The sequence below is a fragment of the Crocuta crocuta genome, unplaced genomic scaffold (genome assembly GCF_008692635.1).
Source record: "Crocuta crocuta isolate KB4526 unplaced genomic scaffold, BGI_CrCroc_1.0 scaffold119, whole genome shotgun sequence".
Lineage (NCBI taxonomy): Eukaryota > Metazoa > Chordata > Mammalia > Carnivora > Hyaenidae > Crocuta > Crocuta crocuta.
In genome coordinates, this window is record NW_027551562.1 from 8,206,857 (window position 1) to 8,230,775 (window position 23,919).

The following is a 23,919-nucleotide window of genomic DNA, read 5'->3' on the forward strand; positions in this document are numbered from 1 at the left end:
CAGAAGGCGGGGCTCTGCTGAGGGTGGGCCTCTGAGGAGGGCGGAGCTCTGCGGAGGGCGTAGCTCAGCAGTGGGCGGGGCTCCACAGAGGTAGCCGCACAGGGTGGCTCCCAGCAGCTGCTGGGGCCAGGGGCCAGCACAGGTAAGGGCGGTACCTTGTGCTCGGCCTGTGACAAGGAGATCAGTTCCCAGGGACACCCTGAGGAGGACAGGACACAAGGGCAGGCGGCCTAGAGGCAGAAACCCTGACTTTTTTAGGATTTGCCTTCTGGACCCAACTGTTCCCAACACCAAGGTCTGTAAACCAGGCATTAACGAAACACGTCCTTATGAGTCACACACAAGCAGGAAAAATAAAACCCATCAAGCCGATTACGGGACATTAGATTCTAGTCAGGAAGACACACTTCTGAGGTGACATTTAAATAGTGGGAGCAGCAGGGACACGTTAAAACCCAGAACACGCACATGTAGGCACAGGTGATGCCCCCAGACCCTCCCTACACGCCCACCACACGGAGCTTGAGCCCGTGGGGAACAGGCCAGGACTTTCCAGGTGGCTCTGCCTCAGGGCCTCTGCTAGATCTGGGGCCGCGGAAATGGCCACTAGGAGAAGACCAGGTACCGATGTTCTCAGGCAGGAAAGCACAAGCAAGGGCACAAAGCCCCTAACACGTGTGCCGTATGTTCTCTATCGTTTTTTCAGTCAACAAACATTCGCTGAGGACCAAAGATGTGCTGTGCCAGCTTCAGGTACATACGAAGCTTTGAAAAACGCTTTGAATTTCCCGCTGTCCACAGTTTAGGGCCTGTGCATGAGACACATGGGGAGTCGAATGCACTGGACGGGAAGGGATGGACATGGACAGTGAAAACAGGCACGAGGTATGGAGCGGTGACGTTGTGCCCATGTCGGGGACGGGTGGGCAGGGCCCCTCAGGAGGGAGTCTCACTGAGCACGAGAAGGAGGAAAGGGAGAGAACGAGTTACAGGCAGAAGCAACACCGTGTGCAGGGGACACTGACGAGGGCCCACTTCACGTGCCAGGGCACACGGTGCAAGGGAGGGGGCACGCCCACAGGTACGAGTGAGCAAACACGAATGGACCCAGGAAGGGGATGTACGAGACGAGGCCAGGGGCCCTCACCTCCTGCATCCTCAGTGGCTGGCACCTGCTGCCTCCCTACTACAGAGCCTTTCGAGAGCAGCGACATGATCTGCTATGGTCTCCAAAACAGAGAAACATGACATTCCCGAAACTGGAGGGACAACCCTGGATGGAAGGGAATGCTGTGAGCCCAACACATAAACAGATAAAGGAAGCCTAAAAACCAGAGTGAGGTCTAGCAGCAGAGCTGGAGAGCTGAGGATGCCCAGAAGGCAGGTGTGCAGGGGTGAGATGAACAGAGTCAGATGTAGGGTGGCCGCATACCCCACGGGGCCGTGGGAGTCACCCGCCGGTGAGGCAGTCCCCCACCCTGCAGAGGACATGGGGGAAGCCAGCTAACATCTGACGGCTCACTCTGGCTTGTCGGAGGCGCCCCTGGTGGCTGAGCAAACCCGAGGGAGGAAAGAGCCCATAGGCACTGAGAGAGAAGAAACGAGAATCGGTAACAGGACAACTGGATGTCCAGGGACGCCGGTGCTACTCAGCAGATCGGCCCCAGCAGGACAGCGAGCCCTGGAAGGTGCTTGGTGGGCAAGGAGATGGGCAAGTGTCAAGTTCAAACCTGTCCCAAATAAACACGAAGCTTCTGCGTCCCCAGACACACCAGGGACTGGTGGTAGACAACACATGGGCAAACCCAAATGCACACACAATAAAAATGGGATAAACAGGCAGTAGGGCTCTTTGAAAACCAAAAAGCACTTGGTAATGTACCCTGGTGAGGGTTTAAAAAAAAAAAAGATGTATTCCAAATAACAGTACATGCACATCATAAAAACTAAAAGACGTACAAGGAAATGATTCACCGTGATTCTTGAACATTTTGCTGCATTTCCTTCCAGTCACATGAACACGTGCATGTATTATTTATGCTACTTGATTTTTATGTATTGTGTATCCCGTTATAAATGCTGCTTTCCACCCCACCTTTCCACAGATTAAGGAGTGGACCCTTACCCATGGTGCAGGAATTGACTTCAGGCCCCCTCAAAGTCTGGGCCTAGAGGAAGGGGCTGGGTCTCGGCCATGACCTTGAGAACTGGGCTTTGTGTTCGCCCAGCCTCGTGTGAGAACCCGTGGATGCTCAGCACGTGGTGGACGGGGGACAGCAGAGCTTCTGCGAGAACCTGACCAGAGCCTCGTCCTCACGGGAGGGTCCAAAGGTAACAAGGGGCATCCTGGCCTCACAGACCACGGCATCAGGGGCTCTGAGGGACGACTCTGGCCCTGCCTGTGGAGGACGGCCCCTCACACGCCTGGGGGGGAGGTGCACTTCCTCACTGCCTCATAGGGCGCGTGTCTCTGCTGCCTGTGCCTGTCAGCGTCACGGTCCTCACTGTGACAACTGAGCACATTACAAATTCTACAAAAACACAATTTCTGATTGCTGCCTAACAGTCAATTGTATCAATGCAGCATAATTGACTCATCACGCCCTAGCATCAGACATTTTGGTTTCTATAAATAACAAACATAAAAGCCTTGTGTGCAGCACTCGGTCTATAGATTTCTTTCACGAGGAGAGCTTTCCAGGAGGGAATCACTCACCTGTTCAAAAGCTCCCAAGCCTCTTTGTTACTTATCATCAAACGGCTCTGCAGTGAGGCTGCAGCAGGAAAGTGTTCACAGTCATGAAAACCTCCACATTTCATGGCAAAACATGCAAATGTGGGAGGCGGAGGGACCCATGGGCCCCGAGGCCCAGTCCTCTGTAAGTCATGGAGTGCTGTGCACCTCAGGGAGCCGTGCCCACCTGGGAACACGGGGAAAATGGGGGACAGTGACCCTGGCCAATGCCCTCAAAGCCCACCTCCTGAGCCCAGCCTCCAGCAGTTCAAGGATGTCAGAGGCACGTGGGAGGCCCAGACGTAAGGACAGGGCCCAGCCCTCAGAGCCACAAAGATGAGGGTGTGACTCCCTAATAATATTCAGCAGACGTCTGTCCTTCTGCTCAAAACACTCCAGTGTCTTCCTGGTTCCGAGTAAACTCAGGGTATTTCCCATGCCCTTGAACTTGCGAGGTTCCGTTCTGCTCTCTTTCCTCACCGTCCCTCCTGCCGCGGTTTTCTTCGAGCAATTCGCATCTCGGGACACCGCCCACCAGTGAGGGTCCTGCTGGAACATAAGCCCCACGAGAGCAGAGCTGCATCTTGCACTTATTTATGTCTGCAGAACTGAAAATGGAATCTTGTAGCCACGGGCAGGCCCTCAGTAAATCCTGTCGCAGGAACGAGTCAAATAACGAGAAGGTGAAAATGTCTAATTTCTCTAAACCTCAGGGGCCATCTGTGGAACCTGGAACAAAATCTACCTTATTAGGAGGAGCAGATAACAGTATTTTGAGATTTCAAGATACCTAACGATGGGATCGCTAGCCAGTTTGGCACAGTGGTCTCCAAGGCCAGCCAAGAGAGCTTTCCCAAGTGCAGAAGAAATAACACTGTGATCTCTTCTATGTATTTTTCCCAGAAGTATACAAAAACCTACCTCTTCTGAGTTGTAAAGTACAGGCTGAAAATAGTCCCCGTACATGATTATAATGGGAATCCAGGCAAAGTGGGGACTAGAAAGGACTCCGTCTTTGACACTGGCAGACCTGGGCCGGAGCTGACGGCAGCCGCTTGATCTGGGGGCAGAGAGCCTCACTTTAGCGGCTTTTGTGCCCCCACCTATAAGCTGAGGTGACCACAGCGGCCACCATCCTGAGGGCTGCCGTGAAAAGATTAAAGACAGTCCCTGGACAAAGAGCCTGGCTCAGGGTCCAGCTGAACAGGACGCAGAAGCAGGCTGCGCCCACCACCATATCGCCAAGCTCTGGACTCACCGTAAGATGAGCCTGGAGTGCACGCTCTATGCGTTTGCAAATACTCACCCCAGATTTTATCAAGTTAACCGTTTAACAGATCTGTCAGACGGGACTCTGGACCAAACACAGAACCAGGGAGCAGTGGCAGCACGCTTAGCACCTCAAGCCTCTACATTAAGGCTTCCGGCCTCAGAAAGCACGTCTGAAGGCGCTCAAGGCTCAGAACCCAGGACTGCGCACTACTGCGGTGAGAACTCCTGCCCTCCGTCCTCCCGCAAGGTCAGCCAAGTGCTGTGCACCCCGCCCCTGCTTCTCCAGGCGGCCCCAGAACCGCTGGGAGGAGGGGGGAGGGGCGGGCAGGAACGTCCACTTCGGAACATCGACGTGAGGCCGACGGGGGCCCCGACGGCACACTGACCTCCCAGGACGTGTCTCCGGGTGCTCGCCCCACACTGCACACACGCGCCCCCTGCTCCTCTAGCTCCCTGTGCCCCTGAGACGAGCTATCACACAAACTTAACACAAACCCTCACGTTACAGTTCTGCAGGGCAGAGGTCTGAAAACGTGTCATCAGGAGGCTGAGAGAAGCCGGGTTCTGGCCTCTTCTAGCATCTTCTGGAGACCGCCTTGAACCTCTGCTTCAGTTGTCACATCTTCCCTGACTCACACCCGATCACCCCCCTGTCCCTGGGAAGGGACCTTGGGCTGCGGCAGGCCCACCTGGGTACCCCAGGGGTACGCACTGCACATGTGTGTCCCTGCAAACCACCGAAGCAGAGGCCCCGATCCGATCTCTGGGAGGCGAGGAGGTCAGGAGGGAGCAGTCCTCATGAATGGGATCGGCGCCCTAGGAGGCAGCCAGGGAGCTGCTCCCCTTGCCCACCATGAGAGGGTACACCGAAGAGGCAGCCGTCTGCAAGCCAATAGAGGGCCCTCACTGGAGCCGGACCTTGCTGGCACCTGATTCTGGACTCCCAGCACCCCCAGACTGTGAGAAGTAAGTTCCTGTTGCTCAAAGGCTACCCCGTCTGGCCAGAACCATCTCCTAATCACATCTGCCAAGTTCCTTCTGCCTTGTATGGAAACACACAGGGTCCGCGGATTAGGATGTAGATACCTTGCTGGTGTGTGTGTGGGGGGGAGTGTTGGCTTATTCTACAACCACACTTGTTAACCCCTGATGACTGCATTGGGCCCTGGGGGCAGAGAAAATAAGGCAGAGCCCCTGCACCCGATGCCTCTGTCTATTCGGGGAGAGGCACCCGCAGACACGCAGTCGGANGACCATCTCCTAATCACATCTGCCAAGTTTCTTCTGCCTTGTATGGAAACACACAAGGTCCGCGGATTAGGATGTAGATACCTTGCTGGTGTGTGTGTGTGTGGGGTGTTGGCTTATTCTACAACCACACTTGTTAACCCCTGATGACTGCATTGGGCCCTGGGGGCAGAGAAAATAAGGCAGAGCCCCTGCACCCGATGCCTCTGTCTATTCGGGGAGAGGCACCCGCAGACACGCAGTCGGAGCGTGTCTTAACCTTAACCGGAGCACAGCCTTAACCACAGGGGCAGGTGCCAGGGGAGGTAAGACGCAGAGAGGAAAGGGGTGTCTCGGGAGGTGAGGGAAGGCCTCTGGCCGACAAGATGCCTGGCCCGGCGCGAGGAGAAGGAGCAGAGTCCGTGCTGAGAGAAGGGGAAAACCAGCCTATTCGTGACCTGGACAGTACGCCTGCCTCAGGGATCCCTGGTCCAACCTCCCACCAAGAATCCACCGCCTTTGGGAGTAGAAAACAACTGGGAGCATTTACGAATCAGAAAACCAAACCGAGTCTAGTCTGGGCTCTTTCACTAATTGGCTACAAAATCTTGGGAAAGACACTTTACCTCCTCTGGGCCCGAGGCTCCCCAGCAGTTACGTAGGGTCTGGGCTTTAGGGACCTCAAAGACCCTTGCAACTCGCAGATTCCAAAGTCTCAAGGAGTTCCGTAGTTTTCAGAGCGATCACTACAAGTATTCAGAACTGCACCTCCAAAATGATACTAAGAATAGTTAAGAAAACATTAAGAGATTAAAGAGGAAAATCGAATACGGCAAAACTGGCTTTCCCCAACTTTGCTGAGTGCTTGAAGTTCCGTCATGTGTGACAGAAGCTAGAGTTTTAACTTCCCTGAAATATGAGACAATTATACTAAGGAACTATGACCCCCTGCACGCAGTGTACTATTAATCTGCACACTGGAGAATGTCACGGAGTGAGGGCAGCAGAGGGAGGCTTGCCCAAACTGCAAGCACCTCCCTCCGTGGGACTGAGCACAGACAGAACCCTCACCCTACGCTGACCAGTGACAGCAGAACAGGCCGAGGGCCCTCCTCCCTGTGTGTCCTGAGCCTGCCTGGCTGGTGGCAACTGTCGGCTTGTCCGTGTTCGTCCCCTGGAGCGGGTGCTCCCTGGGGGAGGCACTGCCCACCTCCCTGCGATGCCACCCGTAGCTGTGGCGCAGAGCTCGCTCCTCTCAGAGCCTGGACGCCTCATAAGCGCAGGCACTTTGGAAGGGCCGGGAGCAGAAAGCGAGGATTTGGATGCTCTCTTGCATCCTGCAGCGGGCCCTCTGTGGTCCCGGGCCTGCTGCCTCCAGGGTCACAGTTGCTCCCCACATGACCACCCTTTTCTCCAGAACAAACACTGCATGCCCGGAAAAGAGTGAGGTCTGCACGAGCCCTACTGGGTGAGGGTGCACAAGCCTCATGCACGGAGCTACAGAACGTGGGGTGCCAAGGGGTTCCTGCCTGAGGTCCTGCTGAAGCAGAAAACACGGCCTCTGTGAATTTTTAATAGAAACGCTTACCAAGAACAAAGACCCCCGGCGCACAGAAGCTTTGGCTCCTGGCCTCTGGGAGCCCCCGGCTGGCGTGGGCTAACTACGATTTTCCCATCAAGGTGTCCATTAGCATTCATCAACCATAACCTCTGCCTCCTTGTTCTGGAAACATCCCCAAACACAAGGAGCAAACACAAATAATGCAATTACTTTTTAAAAATAGAGAAGAATCCCAGAGGGGAGAGAGGAAGCTCCATGCTAAGCAGGGAGTCTGCTGCGTACTGAATGCAGAGCAGGTTCAGGAGGGGTGATTAATTGGAAATAACAGAATTTCCTTTAACTTAATCGCCAGTAAGCAGCGCAGAAGGAAGCAAGGCAGACGGGCATCTGGGAGATGGTGCAGCCTCCGGGGCGGCGTCTCCCCGCACAACGCCCTGTGCTCTCACTGAGGGGGGCACAGAGGGAGCAGATCCTTGGTATCCATCAATTTTGAGAAGAAAAACATCTTCCAGAAAGGATGGGCGTACACAGCAGGAAAGGTGAGGCGTGGCCCCCTCCCCTCCCCCACAGGACCATGGAGCCAGTCTGGGTCTCCCACTACGAGGTGGGCGTAAGCCTTCCTCGGACTGCTGAGTGGTCAAGGAAGTCTACCGGGCCAGCTGCCCAACGCCAGACACCTGTGCACCGCGGTCCCCTTCTGGTCCTGCTACAGCCAAGCCCAAGAGCAGAGAGCAGGCCTGTTCCTGCAAGCAGCAGAGCTGCTGGAGTCTGACGGTGCTCAGGAAACCCCAGTTAACGCCACAAGGGGCCCATTCCCACGCCAAGCACACGCACATCGCGCCAGGACACGCGGGCACTTTTTGTGCCTTCCTCGGCACCGTGGCACCACAAAAGCCCTCTGGATGTACGTAGGAAGGAGAGAAAGAACGTAGAGCCGACTGTAACCAACGTGTTCACAGAGGAAAGAGCAAGCATCCTTTGAAGATGGCGAAGTTGTGAAAGCAAGAGACACCAGGCTGCCTAAGTGTGTGAGGAAGGCAGAGATTGTGGCGTGTCCACTATGGGCCATAGCCCGCACCTCCCCGTCCCTCCCCGTTCCTCCCCGTCCCTCCCCGTGGGCCGTCCGCCCGCACACGGGCCTCCACCCCCGCCTCCCCATCCCTCCCCACGGGCTGTCCACCCCCACCTCCCGATTTCAGGGTGGCTGTGACTCGCTGGACCAACAGAATGTGCGGAAATGACAGGTCACATGTAAGCAGCTGCTCCCGAGCTGTCAAGTGGCCTGTCCCCTTCCCTTCTCCCTCGGCCCCAAAACCAGCACGTCTCAGACAGAACGCAGGTCCTTAATGACAGCCAAGGGAGCTGAGATGAAGCCCGCCTGTCATGCACACAGGAGGCCAGCACATGACGCCATCTTTCGTCGTGCTAAGTCACGATGATTCTGAGCCTTCTGTGACTGTGGAGGGCCTGAGCCTCAGTGGCAGGATGCATGAGGGGTGCCACTGTGTCCCCACCAGACCAGGAGCCAGCGCAGAGACACGGCAAGCACATGAGCCCCGCCCACGGTGGCTCCCAGGGCAGGGACATGGAAGAGACACTGACATCACACGAAAGGTGGAGGGCATGCGGACCCAGTCTTAAAGGACCAAGAGATGGTTAGGTGGATCGGGTGCCGCAGGGCGTCCCCAAGGAAGCAGCAGCGAGGCCCCAGCCCCCACGATGCTCTGGGCTGTGCCCCTCCAACAAGACACCTTTTTCATTTCCTTAACTGCAACAGTCTGAAGCATGTGGTTTCTCGCTTTCAAAAATGCGCAATGATTTTTAAAAAGCTAAACGTGCTTTGACCATGTGATCCAGACACCGCACACCTTGCTACTGCCATAATAGAGCTGGAAACTTCTGTCCACACAAAAACCCAGACTTGGGTGTTCACAGCAGCTTTACTCATAATCGCCCAAATTTGGACACAACAAAGATGTCTTTCAGGAGGTGCATGGATAAGCTGAGGTCCATCCAGACAACGGATATTACGGAACGCTACACAGAAATGAGGTCCATCCAGACAATGAATATTACGGAGCACTACACAGAGATGAGCTGTTACTCCATGAAGGAACCTGAAACACGCATCGCTAACTAAAAGGAGCCGATCTGAGAGGCGCCATCCTGTACTGTTCCAACTATATGACGTTTCAGAAAAGGCAAAACTAAGGAGACCGTGAAAGGATTAGCGGTGATGCAGGCTGGGAGCACGGAAGGAGGCACAGGCAGGGTGCAGAGGACTGTACCCTGGGGACACAGGTCGTGTGCCCAAACCCAGGGAATGAGCAACAGTAAGAGGAGGGAGCACAAGCGTCCCAGTGAAGAGCCGGTCTCCCTGCAGGCGAGGGCTGCGCAGTGACGTGGGCAGGTGCTCTGCTTTCCCTCTGAAACCCGCAGCCTTCGCCCTGGGGCCTTACGACCTCCCGCCTCTAGGGCCAGCTTGTCATCTGTGTCCCCTGGCCCCTCTCAGGAGTCTTAGGCTCATTCCCAGCCTGGGGGTGGGGGGGGGGGCCGCACTGTGTGCCCAGTGTGGAGTCCCAGGAATGTCCACAATGACCCTGAGGTCAGGTGGGCGGACGCAGCTGCAGGGGCAGCAGGGCTCGGCAGGCCTCGGGACCTTGACACCCCATCTGCCAACCAGGTCACGCGTTCAGGAAAGTAGCCACTGTCCCCCCCGTCAGTCTCCTACGGGGTCTTCTCCTCTTCAGAGTGACATGCCTGAGACAGGCACGCCGAGTGTCCCCAGGAAAACAGAAGTAGACGCCCACGTACAGAGCCGTCCCCAAATACCACACTGGCTCTATGCCTGGGACCGACTGCTGGTGGCGCACTGCTCACACCCCCTCGCCAGGTGGGCATGGTCACCATCCCTGTTTCAGACATGGCAGCACGGAGGCGAGGGCGAGGACTCCAGCCAGGACCATACAATGTGCAGAAGCGGCATGACTCAACCCAGGTCTCCGTGCCCCGGAGCCCCCGCCTTCCCACCATTTCTGGAGGGAGGCGGTCACCGGCCACAAGCACACTCCACACAAGGGCCGCGAGCTGTGACAGTAACTCCCAGGTATCACGAATACTGTTCACAGTCCTGTGCATGGGTGCAGCATGTACAAACTCAGGTCCCTCACAGACGGGAGACACCGGAAGGCAGTTGGTCAGGTGGCCCCGAATGGGCAGAGGCCTGTCCCCACACAGACCTCCGCACCCAGGCTCAGGGAATGACACCCAACACGGCGTCCCTCGCGCCTGTCCTGCAGCCGCCCCGTGACGCACGGACTGCCGGCTGCCGGCCTCCCCCAACCCCTACAACACAGCAGGAGAGCCTCGGCAACAGCGCCCTGTGCCGTATGAGTCACATGACCTCACGGAGCCTCGGCCTCCTCAGCTGGCAGGCAGGGACCCTCTGACAGAAGAGTGACAGAGGTGACCTGAGAGAACAGGAGGGGCTCTCCACCATGACCACAGAGGGGAGACAGTGCCAGCAAATGGTCAGTGCGGAAAGCCCTGGAAGCTTCCCCCCACCAAGGCCAACAGGCCACATGGTTCGAGCCCTGGAGCCCACGCTGGCTTCCCGGTCTATATCTTGGGCAGGCTCCAGCGGCTAACAGGTCTTCAGAGTTAACGTAACTTTGCGGAGACTTTCTGAACTGACACAAATTAAATGGCTCTATTATGTCCACCCCATTTCACTTGGGCTTTGCGGCCAAGCGCCTCGGCAGGCGAGCACTGGGCCGTGTCGTCCACGCTCCTAGCTGGTTTTCAACCGCACTACCTCCCCCACGATGTGAAGATGCTGTGTAAGCCACAGTCCGAGGAAGGGCACAGCGGTCTCTCTGGGCCGGAAGTCATGCGGCTGCGGAGCCACGACACGCCTTTGACAAGACCCCCCCACCCAAGAGCAAAGTCGCTGGACTGGCTTTGGGGCTGCCGACCCAGGACGTCCCCACCTGGGGACTGGCTTGCCGGGTGCATCCCATCCCCTCCAGGCAGACCGGCATAAACCTCCTAAACCCCCTTCCACTTCTCCTCCAGCCCAGGGTGGGGTTTGTGTCACACTCCTGGGGAGAAGCTGTGTGAGGTCCAACAGGAAGAGCCTTGTCACCTGAGGAAACACAGTGCCAGCCAGGCCCAAACAGAAAGGGCAGATGCCCAGAGCCCCGCAGAGGGCCCACGCCCTGCACTCTGGGCTTTGGCAGTGAGCAAGCCCCATGTGGGCCAGGACAGCCAGGTCCCAGCAGCCTGAGGTCCTCCCGTGTGGCTCTGGAATGTGCTTCCCAGGAAACAGGGGCGAGTTCAGCCCTCCCCATCTCAACCAGGGAGAACCAGTCTTCCAGGAGAGAACAGAGTAAAAATGGTCAAATTTTCCCAGGGCTGTGCAGGGTGCCTCAGTCTGGCTTCTAGTTTCTCAGGGAACCTGGTTTGCGGGACTGGAGAGTTCACAGGACCTGAGTGGCCAGCCCCAGGTCAGAGAGCGAGGGTCTGGCGGAATGCAACGGGAAGCCAGACCTTCGGCCCCCCGGCCGGTGCACCTTGCCCAAGGTCAGAGAGCAGCAGGTCTGGTTGGCAGGAAGCCAGCCGTGTGGCCGCAGCGATGTGCCTGGAGGAGCATCCCCTCCCCCGCCCCCCGCCCTCAGCCCACTCCAACTCTGCGCTCCCTGGGGGAGTGAGTGACAAAGCCGTCCACATAGCTCTGTCCAAACTAGAACCTCTCCTTCCTTCTCACACCCAACCCCCAGCCCCGCCAACTCTCCCTCCCTCTGAGGGGGCCCAGCCTGTCCTCGCAGCACAGTAGGCAGCCCAGTTGAAACTGCTATGACCTTCCCAGACCAGGACCCAGGCTCTCTCCAGCCATCACCCCTTTCCGGACACTCCCTGGAGGCCAGTCCGACACTGTCCTACCTCATACCCTCTCGTGACCATCCTCTCCGTTCCGGAACAAGGCCCCACTCTGGCTTGCAGGCCCTGCTGCCTCCCCGGCTTCACCCTGGCCCCTGCTCTCTGTGTGCACCCTCAACCCTGGACGGCCTCCTTCAGCCTGCGGAGCCCTACGTGCTGTCCCCAACCCCCTCCTCCAACCTATGGAGCCCAGCGTGCTGTCCCCGACCCCGACCTCCAGCCTGCGGAGCCCGGCGTGCTGTCCCCGACCTCGACCTCCTGGCCTAGCAGCCCCCATTCCCCATCTCCTTCTTGGCCCAAGGCTCCCGTGACAGTCTTCCACGGAGAAGCTGTCCATGACCACGCCACCCCCACAGGCCAGGGGAGGAGCCCGGCACTCACACTCCCTGCCTGGTGCCCCACGCCGGGGGGACGGTGTACCGTGAGCCAGGGCTCTGCGCACAGACAGCCCAGTCTTGGCCTCAGCTCTCTGACAACAGCAAGTATCCAACAAATGGAAATAGGAATGAAGGCTAAAGGTATCTGCTGTAGATTTTCAGTCTCCAGCATAAGAGAACGCACCTGGCCCAAACATCCCGTGGCCACAATCCCCACGCCCACAAACCTCCACCACACCCTCGGCAGAGACCGTGATGAAGTGTGTTAAAGGGACGTGGTCTCTCACGGCTTGTAAGTCATCCATGGCACAGACCCGAGGCGAGGGTGAGCCCCAAACTCAGAGAACCATTTTATCCTGTAAGGAATAAAATGTTATATACTCTTACCAGTTTCCCCCACAGGAATAGGTCCCTAAGATTAAATAAGGAGAATCACACCTGAGGAGGACTCACCCAGGATGCCCTTCGGTACGTTAGAAAAGTGTGTCCCCCTCCGGGTGGGCACACTGCAAACCCTTCCCGCTGCGCAGGCCGATTAGAGAAAGGGACTCTTTCCTCCAAGCTAACACAGGCCCTGACAGCGTGTCATGAGCATGATGTGGGTGGAATTTCAGACCCCCCAGGCCGGGGACAATTTACACAGGTACCAACTATGCCATCACATGCCACGGCCCCAGTTATGACTCAACCAACTCAAAGCAACGCTGGTCGCCGAAGCGCTGACCTCGGCAGCTGAGGCAGGGTCCCTGGGGCACCAGGGAGCATGAAGACCTCACACCCCTAAGAGGAGGGGACACCGTGAATGACACTGTTGCCCCCCTCACAAAATCAAATGGCACCGAGCACCTACCGTGTGCTGGACGCTGGACCGAGGGGAGGAGGCCTCACAACCAGGCCGCGAACACGGCTCTCCAAAATTCCCCACGCGGCCGCATGGTTCTGGCACTCGGCGCACGTCAGAGCCACAGGGGAGAGTCACAAATCCTGGTGTCCCAGCAGCACCCAAACAATCAGGTCAGGACACAGGGTCAGGTGCGGGAGGACAGGAGCCCCTTCACCATAAAGGTCGCTGTCATCACAGTACACAGCAAGGCTTGGGGCCCTCCGGTCTGGCAGGAGTGAGAGTACGGCGACCACGGGGGACCCGTGGGTACGCGCAAGAGCGGGGCGATTCTACAGGGAGGCCAGGGGCCGGGGGGCACCCGGCAGGGGCCCCCCCTGCAAGCCAGGCCTCTGCTCTCCCCGCCCCCGGGGTGTGGAAGGAGGAAGCTGGACATGGGAAGGAGGCTCTTGCTCCCTCTAGGGCTTCCGGTCGCTTCCTGAGGGTTGTCCTTCTGCCCTTACTTCTAACAGGTATGGTCCCACAACACGGCACCTCCCTCTGAGACCCCAGACCCCAGGTATCCTTCAGAGCGCCGAGGGTCAGCCCCACGCCTGCAGTCCCCGGCTTCTAACTAATAATCCCAGCGCCCTGTCTCGGCCCCCAGCCCCAGGGACAGTAATGCTTCCTGCAGAGGCCTTCCTGCGGACGCCTCCCTGGTGCGTTCTACGCTCACAGTTACCTAGTTACCAACCTCACGCCTCAGTAACAATTCCTTACATAAATCCTCTCCGTGGCTTCTGACTCCCGATGACGAGAACTTTCTCTGTCTCCATGTCAGACACCATTGAGAAGCCAGGGAAATGAGGCTCCAAATAACAACTAATCACTTGAGCAAAACTCTAGCACGGTCATCTCCCCAGAAAGGAAACACAGGACCTCAAATGCACGCCCTTCACCCAGGCTGAGATGTGCTCCAGCCATGGTGGCTGGGCTGGTGGGAACCATTTTCAAGGTGTGACAAAGGGGTGCTGAAAAACAACCGCGCGTCCCCCATGGAGTGCCCACTGCAGGTCGCGGGTGGTGCTGGGCACTCAACGCGGTTTAACATTAGCATGTGTAACAACCTCTAACAGGCATTATTGTCCCAATTTTAAAAAAGGCACTGGGACCTGAAACCATAAAAATTCTTGAAGGGAACACAGGCAGTAATTTCTTTAACATCAGCCCAAGCAACAGTTTTCTATATAGGTCTCTGGAGGTGAGGGTAAATGAAAGCAAAAATAAACTACTGGGACTTCATCAAACTACAAAGCTTCTGCACAGCAAAGGAAACAACCAATAAAACTAAAAGGTAGCCTGCGCAATGGGAGAAAACATTTGCAAATGCATATCCGATAAAGGGTTAGTGTCCAAAATATATAAAGAACTTCTAAAACTCAACACCCAAGAAACAAATAACTTGATTAAAAAATGAGAAGATATGAATAGACACTTTTCCAAAGACAACATACAAATGGTCAACAGACGCACAACAAGATGCTCAGTATCACTCATCATTAGGGAAACTTAATCAGAAGTACAATGAGATATCACCTCACACAGGTCAGAGTGGCTAGAATTACCAACACAGAAAACAACAGATCCTGGCAAGGATGCAGAGAAAGGGGAGCCCTCTTGCACTGCTGATGGGAATGCACACCGGTACAACCACTGTGAAGAACAGTATGGAGGTTCCTCAAAAAGTTAAAACAAACAAATAGACAAACAAACAATCAAATAAGTACCTTATGACCCAGCAATTGCACTATTAGGTATTTACCCAAAGGAAATGAAAATACTGATTCAACGAGATATATGCACCTGATGTTTACAGCAATGCTCTCAACAATAGCCAAATTATGGAAAGAGCCCAAATGTCCGTTGACTGATAAATGGATAAAGAAGATATGGTACATGTATGTACATGTATACATGCAATGGAATATTACTCAGCCATCAAAAAGAAAGAAATCTTGCCATTTGCAATGGCATGGATGGAGCTACAGAATATTATGCTAAGTAAAATAAGTCAATGACAAATCCCCTAAGATTTCACTCATATGTGGAATTTAAGAAACAGAATGAATGAGCAAAGAGGAAAAAAAAAAAAAAAAAAAAGAGACTCTGAGAGGCAAACCAAGAAATAGATTATTAACTCTACAGAACAAATGGATGGTCACCAGAGGGGAGGGGGGCGGTGGGGTGGGTAAGGTAGGGCACTTGTTGTGATGAGCACCGGGTATTATATGGAAGTGTTGAACCGCAAAGTTGTATACCTGAAGCTAATATTATATTGCCTGGTAACTAACTGGAATTTAAAGAGCATGACAGTAAAAAAATGAATAGAAGAAAGAAAAGCACTCACAAGTTCACCAAGGCCACACCACTTGCCCAGAACAGAGGCTGAGCCTGGACGTGGGCTTGGGGCAGCCCCAGCCCAGCGGCTACTTGGCCTTGGCCCATAGGACTGAGCAGCTCAAGACCACCCCCAGTCATGGGAGGGGACGTGTGTGAGGTGGGGCTGGAGGGAAGAGGCATATGCCCTGGGGGGTGGTATATGTGCCTGGGGATGGGGGGGTGATGCAGGTTCCCAGGGTGGGAGTGCGGGTGCCCGGGATGGGGGTGCGGGTGCCTGGGGAGGGGGGGTGGACACAGGTGCTGGGGGGGCCTCACTCTGCCAGCACCTTCCCTGCCTCCAGCTGCCTGTGAACACTTTCATGAGATCATGACCAAAAGCACTGGGGACGAAGGGACCCTTGCCTGGCCCATCACTGGTCACCTCTCTGAGCCGGATTCCTCATCTGCTAAGAAGGGACGGTGACAGCGAGGAGGATGGCAAGGTGGGAGGAGACCGTGACGGGCAAGCAGTGGCATGACTAACGTGCGCACTGGCACATCAGCACGTCCTGTGTCACCCCTACGTCTGCTCATCCGTTCCCGTGGCAGAGGCCCTCCAGCCTCTCCCACGACCAGGGAAGAATGAAGACCCAGAGGAGGGAAGACGCTTGTCTAAGACCCCTCAGGAGGCAGGAGAAGAGCTGAACCAGAGACGGCGCGCAGGGCGGACGCAGCCCCAGGCCGCAGCTGGAGCCAGATCACAGGTTAGCAGGAGATGTGGGGTTCTGGGGGGCCGCCTGGCTGTCTCTGCCTCTGGGACAGTGTCCGGGCCAGGTTTCCGAGCACCGGGTGCAGCGTGCTCTGGGAGCCCGTCCTGCCCTGGGGCGAGAAGGCCACTCTAGGGTTCCCGCGACAGGGAGGACCGCTCACCGCCAGCCAGCAATCGGTCCCCCCGGGGAGGCCCCCGCCTGGACCCCCTGGACACAGGCGGGGCCTCCGCATGGGGCAGGGGACGGCGCGGGGCAGCGAGGCGAGGAGGAGGTAACATCCTCTTACCGTAGTTTTAAAAAGATGCGCACATAAATGAGGGTGGTCACGAAATTTAATTTTAATGGTTTGACAATTAAGCAAAAAAACAATAATCACCATCTCAATTTTCCAGTAAATTTGCTGCTGGCAACATCATATTTTTGTAAGAAGGTTTATGCTGCTTCACTGTGAAAGCTTTCTACCATTGCCAGTCATCTTCTGCAATTAGACGAGCGGGGACACCCAACTCCGGGGGACACAGCCCCGAGGACTGCCGATGGCTCCCGCAGAGAGGCACCATGGCAAACGGGTGGCCTTCGTCAGTGCCACCTGGCTTCCACTGGCCTTGGCAAGGTGTGGCCTCTCACGCAGAAGCAGAAAAGTGCACAGTGCTCTCCCCTGAGCTGCTGTGAAGTGCAGATACGCCACTGCCTAACGAAAGGGCGTCTTGTAGCCAGCAGCCCCTCAGGTAGTGATGCCGTGGCTATGGGCGCCCAGCTAAGGCGGGGGGACAAGGTTGTGAAGGGGACGGCTGATGGTGGGGAGCCCCAGGAGATGCAGTCGCTCCAGGACAAGTGTCGTGATTCACGTTTGGCAATAGTGAACTTAACTCGTGGTCCCTGATCACAGAAATGATGCGCCAGCCATGCTCCAGACACTCGCAGGGTGAGAGGAGTCACTGATTTCACGAGGACCCTCTAAAGAAGAGATCAGGAAAGGGAGGTGGTACTCTCTACATCCATTTGCTGAAATGCTGTATTTCACACTAAGATCCAGGAAGGTAACTGTAAGAAACACGGCCACGAGAGTGGTGTTTCTAACCTAAGCATGTGAGCGCTGGATCCATCAAGAACCCTTCCACACCGCTCCTGAGGGTGCGTCATGCCTGCTCCCGGCGGCCCTTGGATAGCAGCCCAAGCTCACTCCTACTCTGCTGTTCTGTTCCACGTCAGCACGGCTTCCTCCAGGAAGCCTTCCCAGCTGCCCCTCACCTTGTCCGGGCCAGATTTCTCACTGTGTGCTTTCACCTCCCCTCCCTGTGCGCCGACTGCCTGCTGGCGTGCCTTCAGTCCACACCAAGCCAGAGGCGCCGTGACAACACAGCCATGCCACCGTCACCTGCTGTCTCACCTGCTGGCAAGGCCCGCCCCCGGCCCAGCACTGGGAATGTCTGTGGGATGAATTCATGAACACCTTGCAAGCCAAAACCCCAGGAGCTTCTCCGTCTATCCTGCCTTCTGCCGGCCTTTACACTTGATGGGGGACTTCACAGGGCTGGACACGTGCAGAGCACAAGGGGAAAGGAACCAAACCTCTCTTAACCTTCATCATCACCATTCCAAGGACAGCCATGAGCCAGACAAATGAGGAGCCCACCAAGCGACTGTGAACACTGGACTCAGCTCACTTATCTATCAGATGCAGACAAGGTCTCCCTCGAGGGGACCCTGAGGATGCAAGCGCCCTAACTTCCACACGGGCCCAGTAGCTACGCCTTCCATAGTTATGCTTCCAACCCGAAGCACACTGCTGCTTTGTGCTCCTGAGGACACGTGTTCCTGTACGGGGTAGAATGAGGACACCCACCCCCTTCTACCAGGGGGGCAGGCAGAGGCAAGCACCTCAACAATCTAGTGGAAAGGTCCCCCTCCTGGAGGGCAGGCCACCTTAAGAGGAAGTCAAATGCCTCCCTACCCAGGGATGCCAGGGCTCCGGGCGGGGCAGTAACACCACCACACTAATCCCAGCCCCATGGCCTTCCATTTAAGACCACGCTGTGCCCTCTCTAGCACAGAGCACTGCCAGTCCGCCCACCTCTGAGGTGGCAGTGGGAACACCACCTACAGGCAGAGGGATTAAAGTGGAGTCCAAGAACCACAGCACCCTCACCTGTGGGCAGAGCCTGAGCCACTTGAGAGCTTGACCACAGAGAAGCCTCCTTCTTCAGCCCTGAGCAAGGCCTGAGGCTCGGTGGGGATGGCTCCTCACGGGGGAAGGGAAGAGGCAGGGGACTGGCTGAGCTCAGGACTCTGGGAAGAGACAGGGCACTGGGGACCCAGACTGGATAGACAGGGACAGCATCCCAGCCAAGGTCTGCCAGGCTCACCTGTACCTGCTCCCTCCACCAGAGCCGTTCTGTGAGAACCCAAGGAGTGAGATGCCACCCCAGGGGTAGAGCGTGTGTCTGATATGATCCAAGGAAGGCCAGGGAGATTTGGAAAGTGGAAGGGAAGCGCCTCCCCACGTTCCCACAAACACCGGGCTCCCCGGCACTCACCACTGGTTTTTGAGGACGGTGGGACCAGAGCCAAACAGGACCTCCCAGACCAGCGGCTCACCACTCGCACCCCAGGCCAGCAAGAAGCCTCTTCAGGCAGGAAAGGCAGAGGCCTGCAGCTGGCCGTGGGGGGCGTTCATCACCTTCCTGACACATTGCTCCCAGCTGGGAGGGGCCCCTGTTCTTCCTGGCGCCCCGGGAGCCCGACGCAGGCACCACAGAGCAAGTTCTCCGAGTACCAGTACTTATTGGCTGAATATTTTATGAATGAATAGAGAATGTATGAGCTAGGAGCATTGAGAAATGAGAATTTAAGCACAAGGCTCAATAACGAGGAAGCCTGAAGCACGAGACTAATGTGTGATTATTTGCGAACGGGACTGCTAACTTCATTCGGCCTTCCATCCGCGCGAGCGATCCAGGAGAGAACAGGCTTGACAATTTCTAATTTTTAACAACAGGTTCCACGTCAGCGTCAGAGGACGGCCAGATTTACCTCCCCTGGGATCTGGGACCACATCAAAACACCCAGACACAGACCCGGCAGAGAACAGATAGCCGGCCCCACAACCTCAAGAACGGCGCTTGGCCCAGGCAGCTGCCGGGGCTGTAGACCCCAGGGACGCACGGGGCCCTACAGGAGCCAGACGCATTCGGCCGTGTGTGCAGGAGCACAGGAGCCCCCACGCAGCCGCCCCCACGCGGCAAGTCCTCTGCAGGGGACCCGACAGCCATCTCCAGAGGGACTGTTTCGGGCTCCTCTCAAAGGCAGGCCACGAACGCGCCAACTCACTGGACCTCAGGCCTCCAACTTTTGGCCCAAACTGTCCTGCAGGAGGGACCCCAGGGCCTGACTCTGCATTCGTGTGCCCTCAGCAGTAATCACATTCAGCAGCGACACTCGGGAGCAGCCTCCGAATGGATTAGCACGGACACGGACAAAGTGGCGATTCATGCAACGAAATACAAACAGCAGTCAAGAGGAGAGAAGCAGATTTATATTTAGCTCCAAAGCAGAATGCTGATTTAAAGTTATAAAAAGATGTATTTTTTAAAAAGACATATGTGAGATAGAACCACTTGTCATAAAAAAAAAAAAACTCCGAAAATAATGTTTGGTTGTAGATATAAATACAATAAAAGTAGCAAAACGTGGTATGAATGATTCCGTCGCCTCCAAGACAGCAATCCCCCCGCCCCCACCCTGCCCGGGGAGGGAGGGAAGAATAAAGATGGTGGTCTGGTGATGAGGACTGAGCTACTCCTTCACTTAAATTTTTCCAGCATTTTCTTATGAAAGATGTCAAATATAATGTCGAAAGAAGTCTCCTGTGAACATCCTCTAAGGCCCTTGGAAGAGTCTACCATTAATAGTTTACTCTATGTGCTTAGCACCTCGTCTCTCCACATTCCACCCCTTTACCCAGTGTTAATCTTTCTTGGGATTCCGAAGACTGCTGCCCACAGCACGCAGCCCTCTGGAGCCTTCCGCGACAGGCCTTCAGTTAGAGCTCAACATTTGTACACCGTTTTTCCTTCGATGTGAAAGTGACTTAGGACGAAACACGCCAATCTAACGTGCACATTTGCTGGATTTTAACAAATGCGAACACAGGTGTAGCCCACACCTACATATGAAGTTGTACAGCAGGACCCCCCAGGAAACCCGTGTGCCCTTCCTGCCCAACCCCCACCCCAGCCTCTGCCGAGGCAATCGATTTGCTGCTATTTCCACGGCAGACGAGTCTGCTCGTCCTGAGATTTCAGGCGAACGTGATCCCGCAGCGCCTTGCTTCTCTAGGGGAGACCCCCTCGCTCGGTGCTGAGTTCCTGGCTGTGTATTAGGAATGTGTCAGGTTTATTTCTGAGTATCACTCCACTTGCAGGAAAAACGCCACCCTCTGCTTATCCACTTTCCTGTAATGGACATCTGGGCTCTATTTTTTGGCTACGAACATTCTTGTGTAGGTCTTTTTGTGAACAAACATTTACATTTTTCTTGAATAAATTACTGGATTTGGAACTTCTGGGCATAGGGTAGGTGTACGTTTACTTTTCCAAGAAACTGCAAACCCTCTTCAAAGTGGCCGCAACCGCTCACACCCCCACCGAGGCAGGCGGGTCCGGCTGCTTCGCATCCTCACCAACACCCCGCACTGTCCGTGTCCGTCATCGCTCTGACGGGTATGTGGTAGTAGCTCACTGTGGCCTGAAATTACAATCCCCTCACTGACTGTGTTCATGTCAGCTTTTTAAAAAACAAAACAAAACAAAAAACATTTTATTTCCCTAAAATAAGAGGAAGACACAGACAAGACTGACAGAAAAGAAGACGAAGGGAGGGTGGGAAGAAGAAAGACAGGAAGAGACAGAGATCTGGGGCAAAGCTCACAAAGTGCTTAAATCTGGGACGTGTTTGCCGTTTTTCTAAATTGTTTTCTCTACGTGGGAAGTATTTTGCAATTAAAGATAAAAATTGTATTCTGCTTCCACCCCATCCCAGCTATAATTCCATCTATGCCATCTGAGCTGGGCTTGGAGACATGGGTGCCGGTGTGAACAGGGCCCCACAGGCAGGGGGTGGCCTGGGGAAGGGGCCCCCAGGGCAGAACAGCTTCCTCCCCAAGTCAGGGAGCTCCACCTACCCCAGGACATGCGCTGGGGGCCCCTTGGCGCGGGTCAGCGCTCCTGTCCAACTCCGCTCCTGCTGGACCAGGTCATGTCCACGGCTCCGGGCCAGGGCTCAGCGGAGGCCCCTTTGCCGTCTGGGCACCGGGTTTGGGTGGTACCACACCTCCCACAGGTCTGGGCCTGGCTTTTTGTGGAATTGCTCCAAGGGACTTCCTGGAAGTAGTGACCCAGGCCCCTGTGTCCCCAGATACAGCTTTAAGAATTTGGACACGAAGCCATGCCTGGTGCCTCAGTGTCTCCTGAGACGTGGCGCCTGGGAGCACAGGTCACTGTTTCCTTCCATGGACACCCGTGGCCTTACCTGGACTTTGCGCTCGCCTCCAATCTGAAGCCACTTCAGATTCTTTCACTGAACCATAATGCCTCTGAGGGAGACAAGACCGTCTACCCTCTGGGGTAGCTCAGTGTCTCCAAGCCAGGTGATGGGAGCAGGGAGAGGTGGGACGTGGGGACACTTACCGCTGGCACTCGCCGGCGTGCAGGATGAGCTCCTCGTTGCCCCGGGCGCTGACAGTCAGCTCATGCTCCGTGGAGTTGAAGACGTCCAGGAGCAGGTGGCACTGCCGGGTACTGCGTGGAAGACAAAGGAAAGCTGAGGATCTTCTGGGAGCCAAAGAGGAGAGCAACTTGGCCTTTTTCTCCTCCCCAAGGACCTCGCATTTCTCGAGGACATCAGAGGAGCAATGCATCAAAGTGTCACATGGCCCGGCATAAAGGGTTACAGAGGCTCACTCTGCAGAACGGGCTGGGCATCAGACCCTCCCTGGCCCCGGGGACGCATGCTTTAGTGCAGTGTGCCCTGTACATATGAAACCGCCCTGGGACGGTAACCGGACTCCCCCAGGCCTCGTGCATGTGAGGACTCGAGCACCCGACGCAGAAATAAGACAACAGTTGGCAAAGCACGTGGCGCACAGCGCCTGTCGATGAACCGCAAGTCCACGTCCCCCTCAGGTCATGACCCGGTCATCAGGCCTGCGGGACTCCTGCAGGGGCCCAGCAAGGTGCGGGGCACTGGCACATGGAGAAAAGCATCATGGGGGGGTGGGGGTGGGGACACCTACCGTGAGCCTCAGGCAGACTACACCTTCCTTACTCTCTCCCACCCTCCTGACGCCTCGGGCCCTGCTCTCTCTAGTCAGAAGGTAACCACACACTCGGATCCCCAGTGCCCCTGCCACAGGACAAGTCCAGGAGCCAAAGTTCTAGCCAATAAGGACAGACTTCTGGAGACCTTCCATCCCAAGTAAGAAAATCCATCCCTGAGAGAAGTGATCCCCTCTCAGGGTCCCTGTTCCCATGCACCACCCCGCCTCCCACGAACAGGATGCTGAGCAGCCCGGCATCTGCTGGGAGGCATGGAGGCTGTGGGTGCGGGTGGCTCCGGAGGAGTCCGGGAGGCCAGGGCATCTGCAGTAGCGGAAGCGGCCGCTCGGTGCCTCCTGCCCGCCAGGCTCCTCGGCTACGTGCACACAGAAAACACCAACCACACATGCGCCATCTGTGTTAGTCCCCATTCGTTAGGTTTCCCTCATACTTGAAAGCTCGCCTGAAGCTCGGCCAGTGTCTTAAATACCAAGTATCACAGCGGGCACGTGACCAGGAGCCAGTAAGTTTGCTCCTGTGAACAGACAGCCATACCCACGACCGGAGCAGACACAGATGTCAGCGACAGAGGCAGAAACTGTTCTGGAGCGAGGTAAGCACTTTTTCACAGGGGGGAAAAAAGACTCAGAAAAAGATCTGTGTTTGGGGTCTTCTTCAGTTTAGTATGTCCAAAACATGAGCCACCTGGGGTGGCTCAATTGGTTAAGCGTCCAACTTCACCTCAGGTCATGATCTCGCAGTTCGTGGGTTCGAGCCCCACATTGGGCTTTGTGCTGATGTGCAGAGCCTGGAGCCTGCTTCGGATTCTGTGTGTGTGTGTGTGTCTCCCTCTCTGCCCCTTGCCCACTCACACTCTGTCTCTGTCTCTCTCTCTCAAAAGTAAATAAACATTTTTTAAAAATTTAAAAATAAAACAACTGACCCTTCAAAGGGCATCACAATTCTCAAATTTATGTCTCAAGGCTTTGCTGGCAGCCAAGGAAGTGGGGAGGGCAAATATCGCCACATGCCAGGGCTGTCTGCACTTCACTGCATCTCAGCGCCCTTGGGAGGCTGTCCTCCCCAGACCCCTTTATAGGTAGGGAGGGTGAGGCTCAGGGCATGGCCACTAACACCAGCGAGGCGGCTGACACCCAAGTCTTAGAACTCAAAATCCTGCGCTTTTCAGGGTAGATGGAGACAAGTATTCTTACCCTCACTGTCTGTTCTTTCCAGAGGAGGGATCTGAGGGGGAGAAGCATGCGGTCACCTGGCCGGGGACGCATGCGCACACACCCACACACACACCGCCATCATCACCAACAGCACCAACAGGCTTCAGGGTGACTGTGAAACACCAACTCTTCAAGATGTGTACATGTAAACCCACTCTGAGGGGAGGAAGGTAAAGCTTTCTTGTTCCTGCTATTTCTGTGAGATGTTGCCCCACACATCTTCAGAGAGGCAGGTGCACGTTGGTTGATTCTAGGTTCTTTGGGTGGGAGTGTTTTCCCCAGAGGTACAGCA

At 55.8% G+C, this 23,919-nt stretch overlaps 1 protein-coding gene across 2 annotated transcripts in view; it reads right to left on the minus strand.

Moving 5' to 3' along the window:
• The window catches only part of TRAPPC9 (trafficking protein particle complex subunit 9), a 544,285-nt gene that overhangs the window by 163,574 nt on the left and 356,792 nt on the right, over positions 1–23,919 (minus strand). For both annotated transcript variants that reach the window (XM_077749979.1, XM_077749978.1), the window contains one exon: positions 21,766–21,876. In XM_077749979.1, coding sequence (XP_077606105.1) covers positions 21,766–21,876 — 111 coding nt within the window. The remainder of the gene's footprint in view (positions 1–21,765; positions 21,877–23,919) is intronic.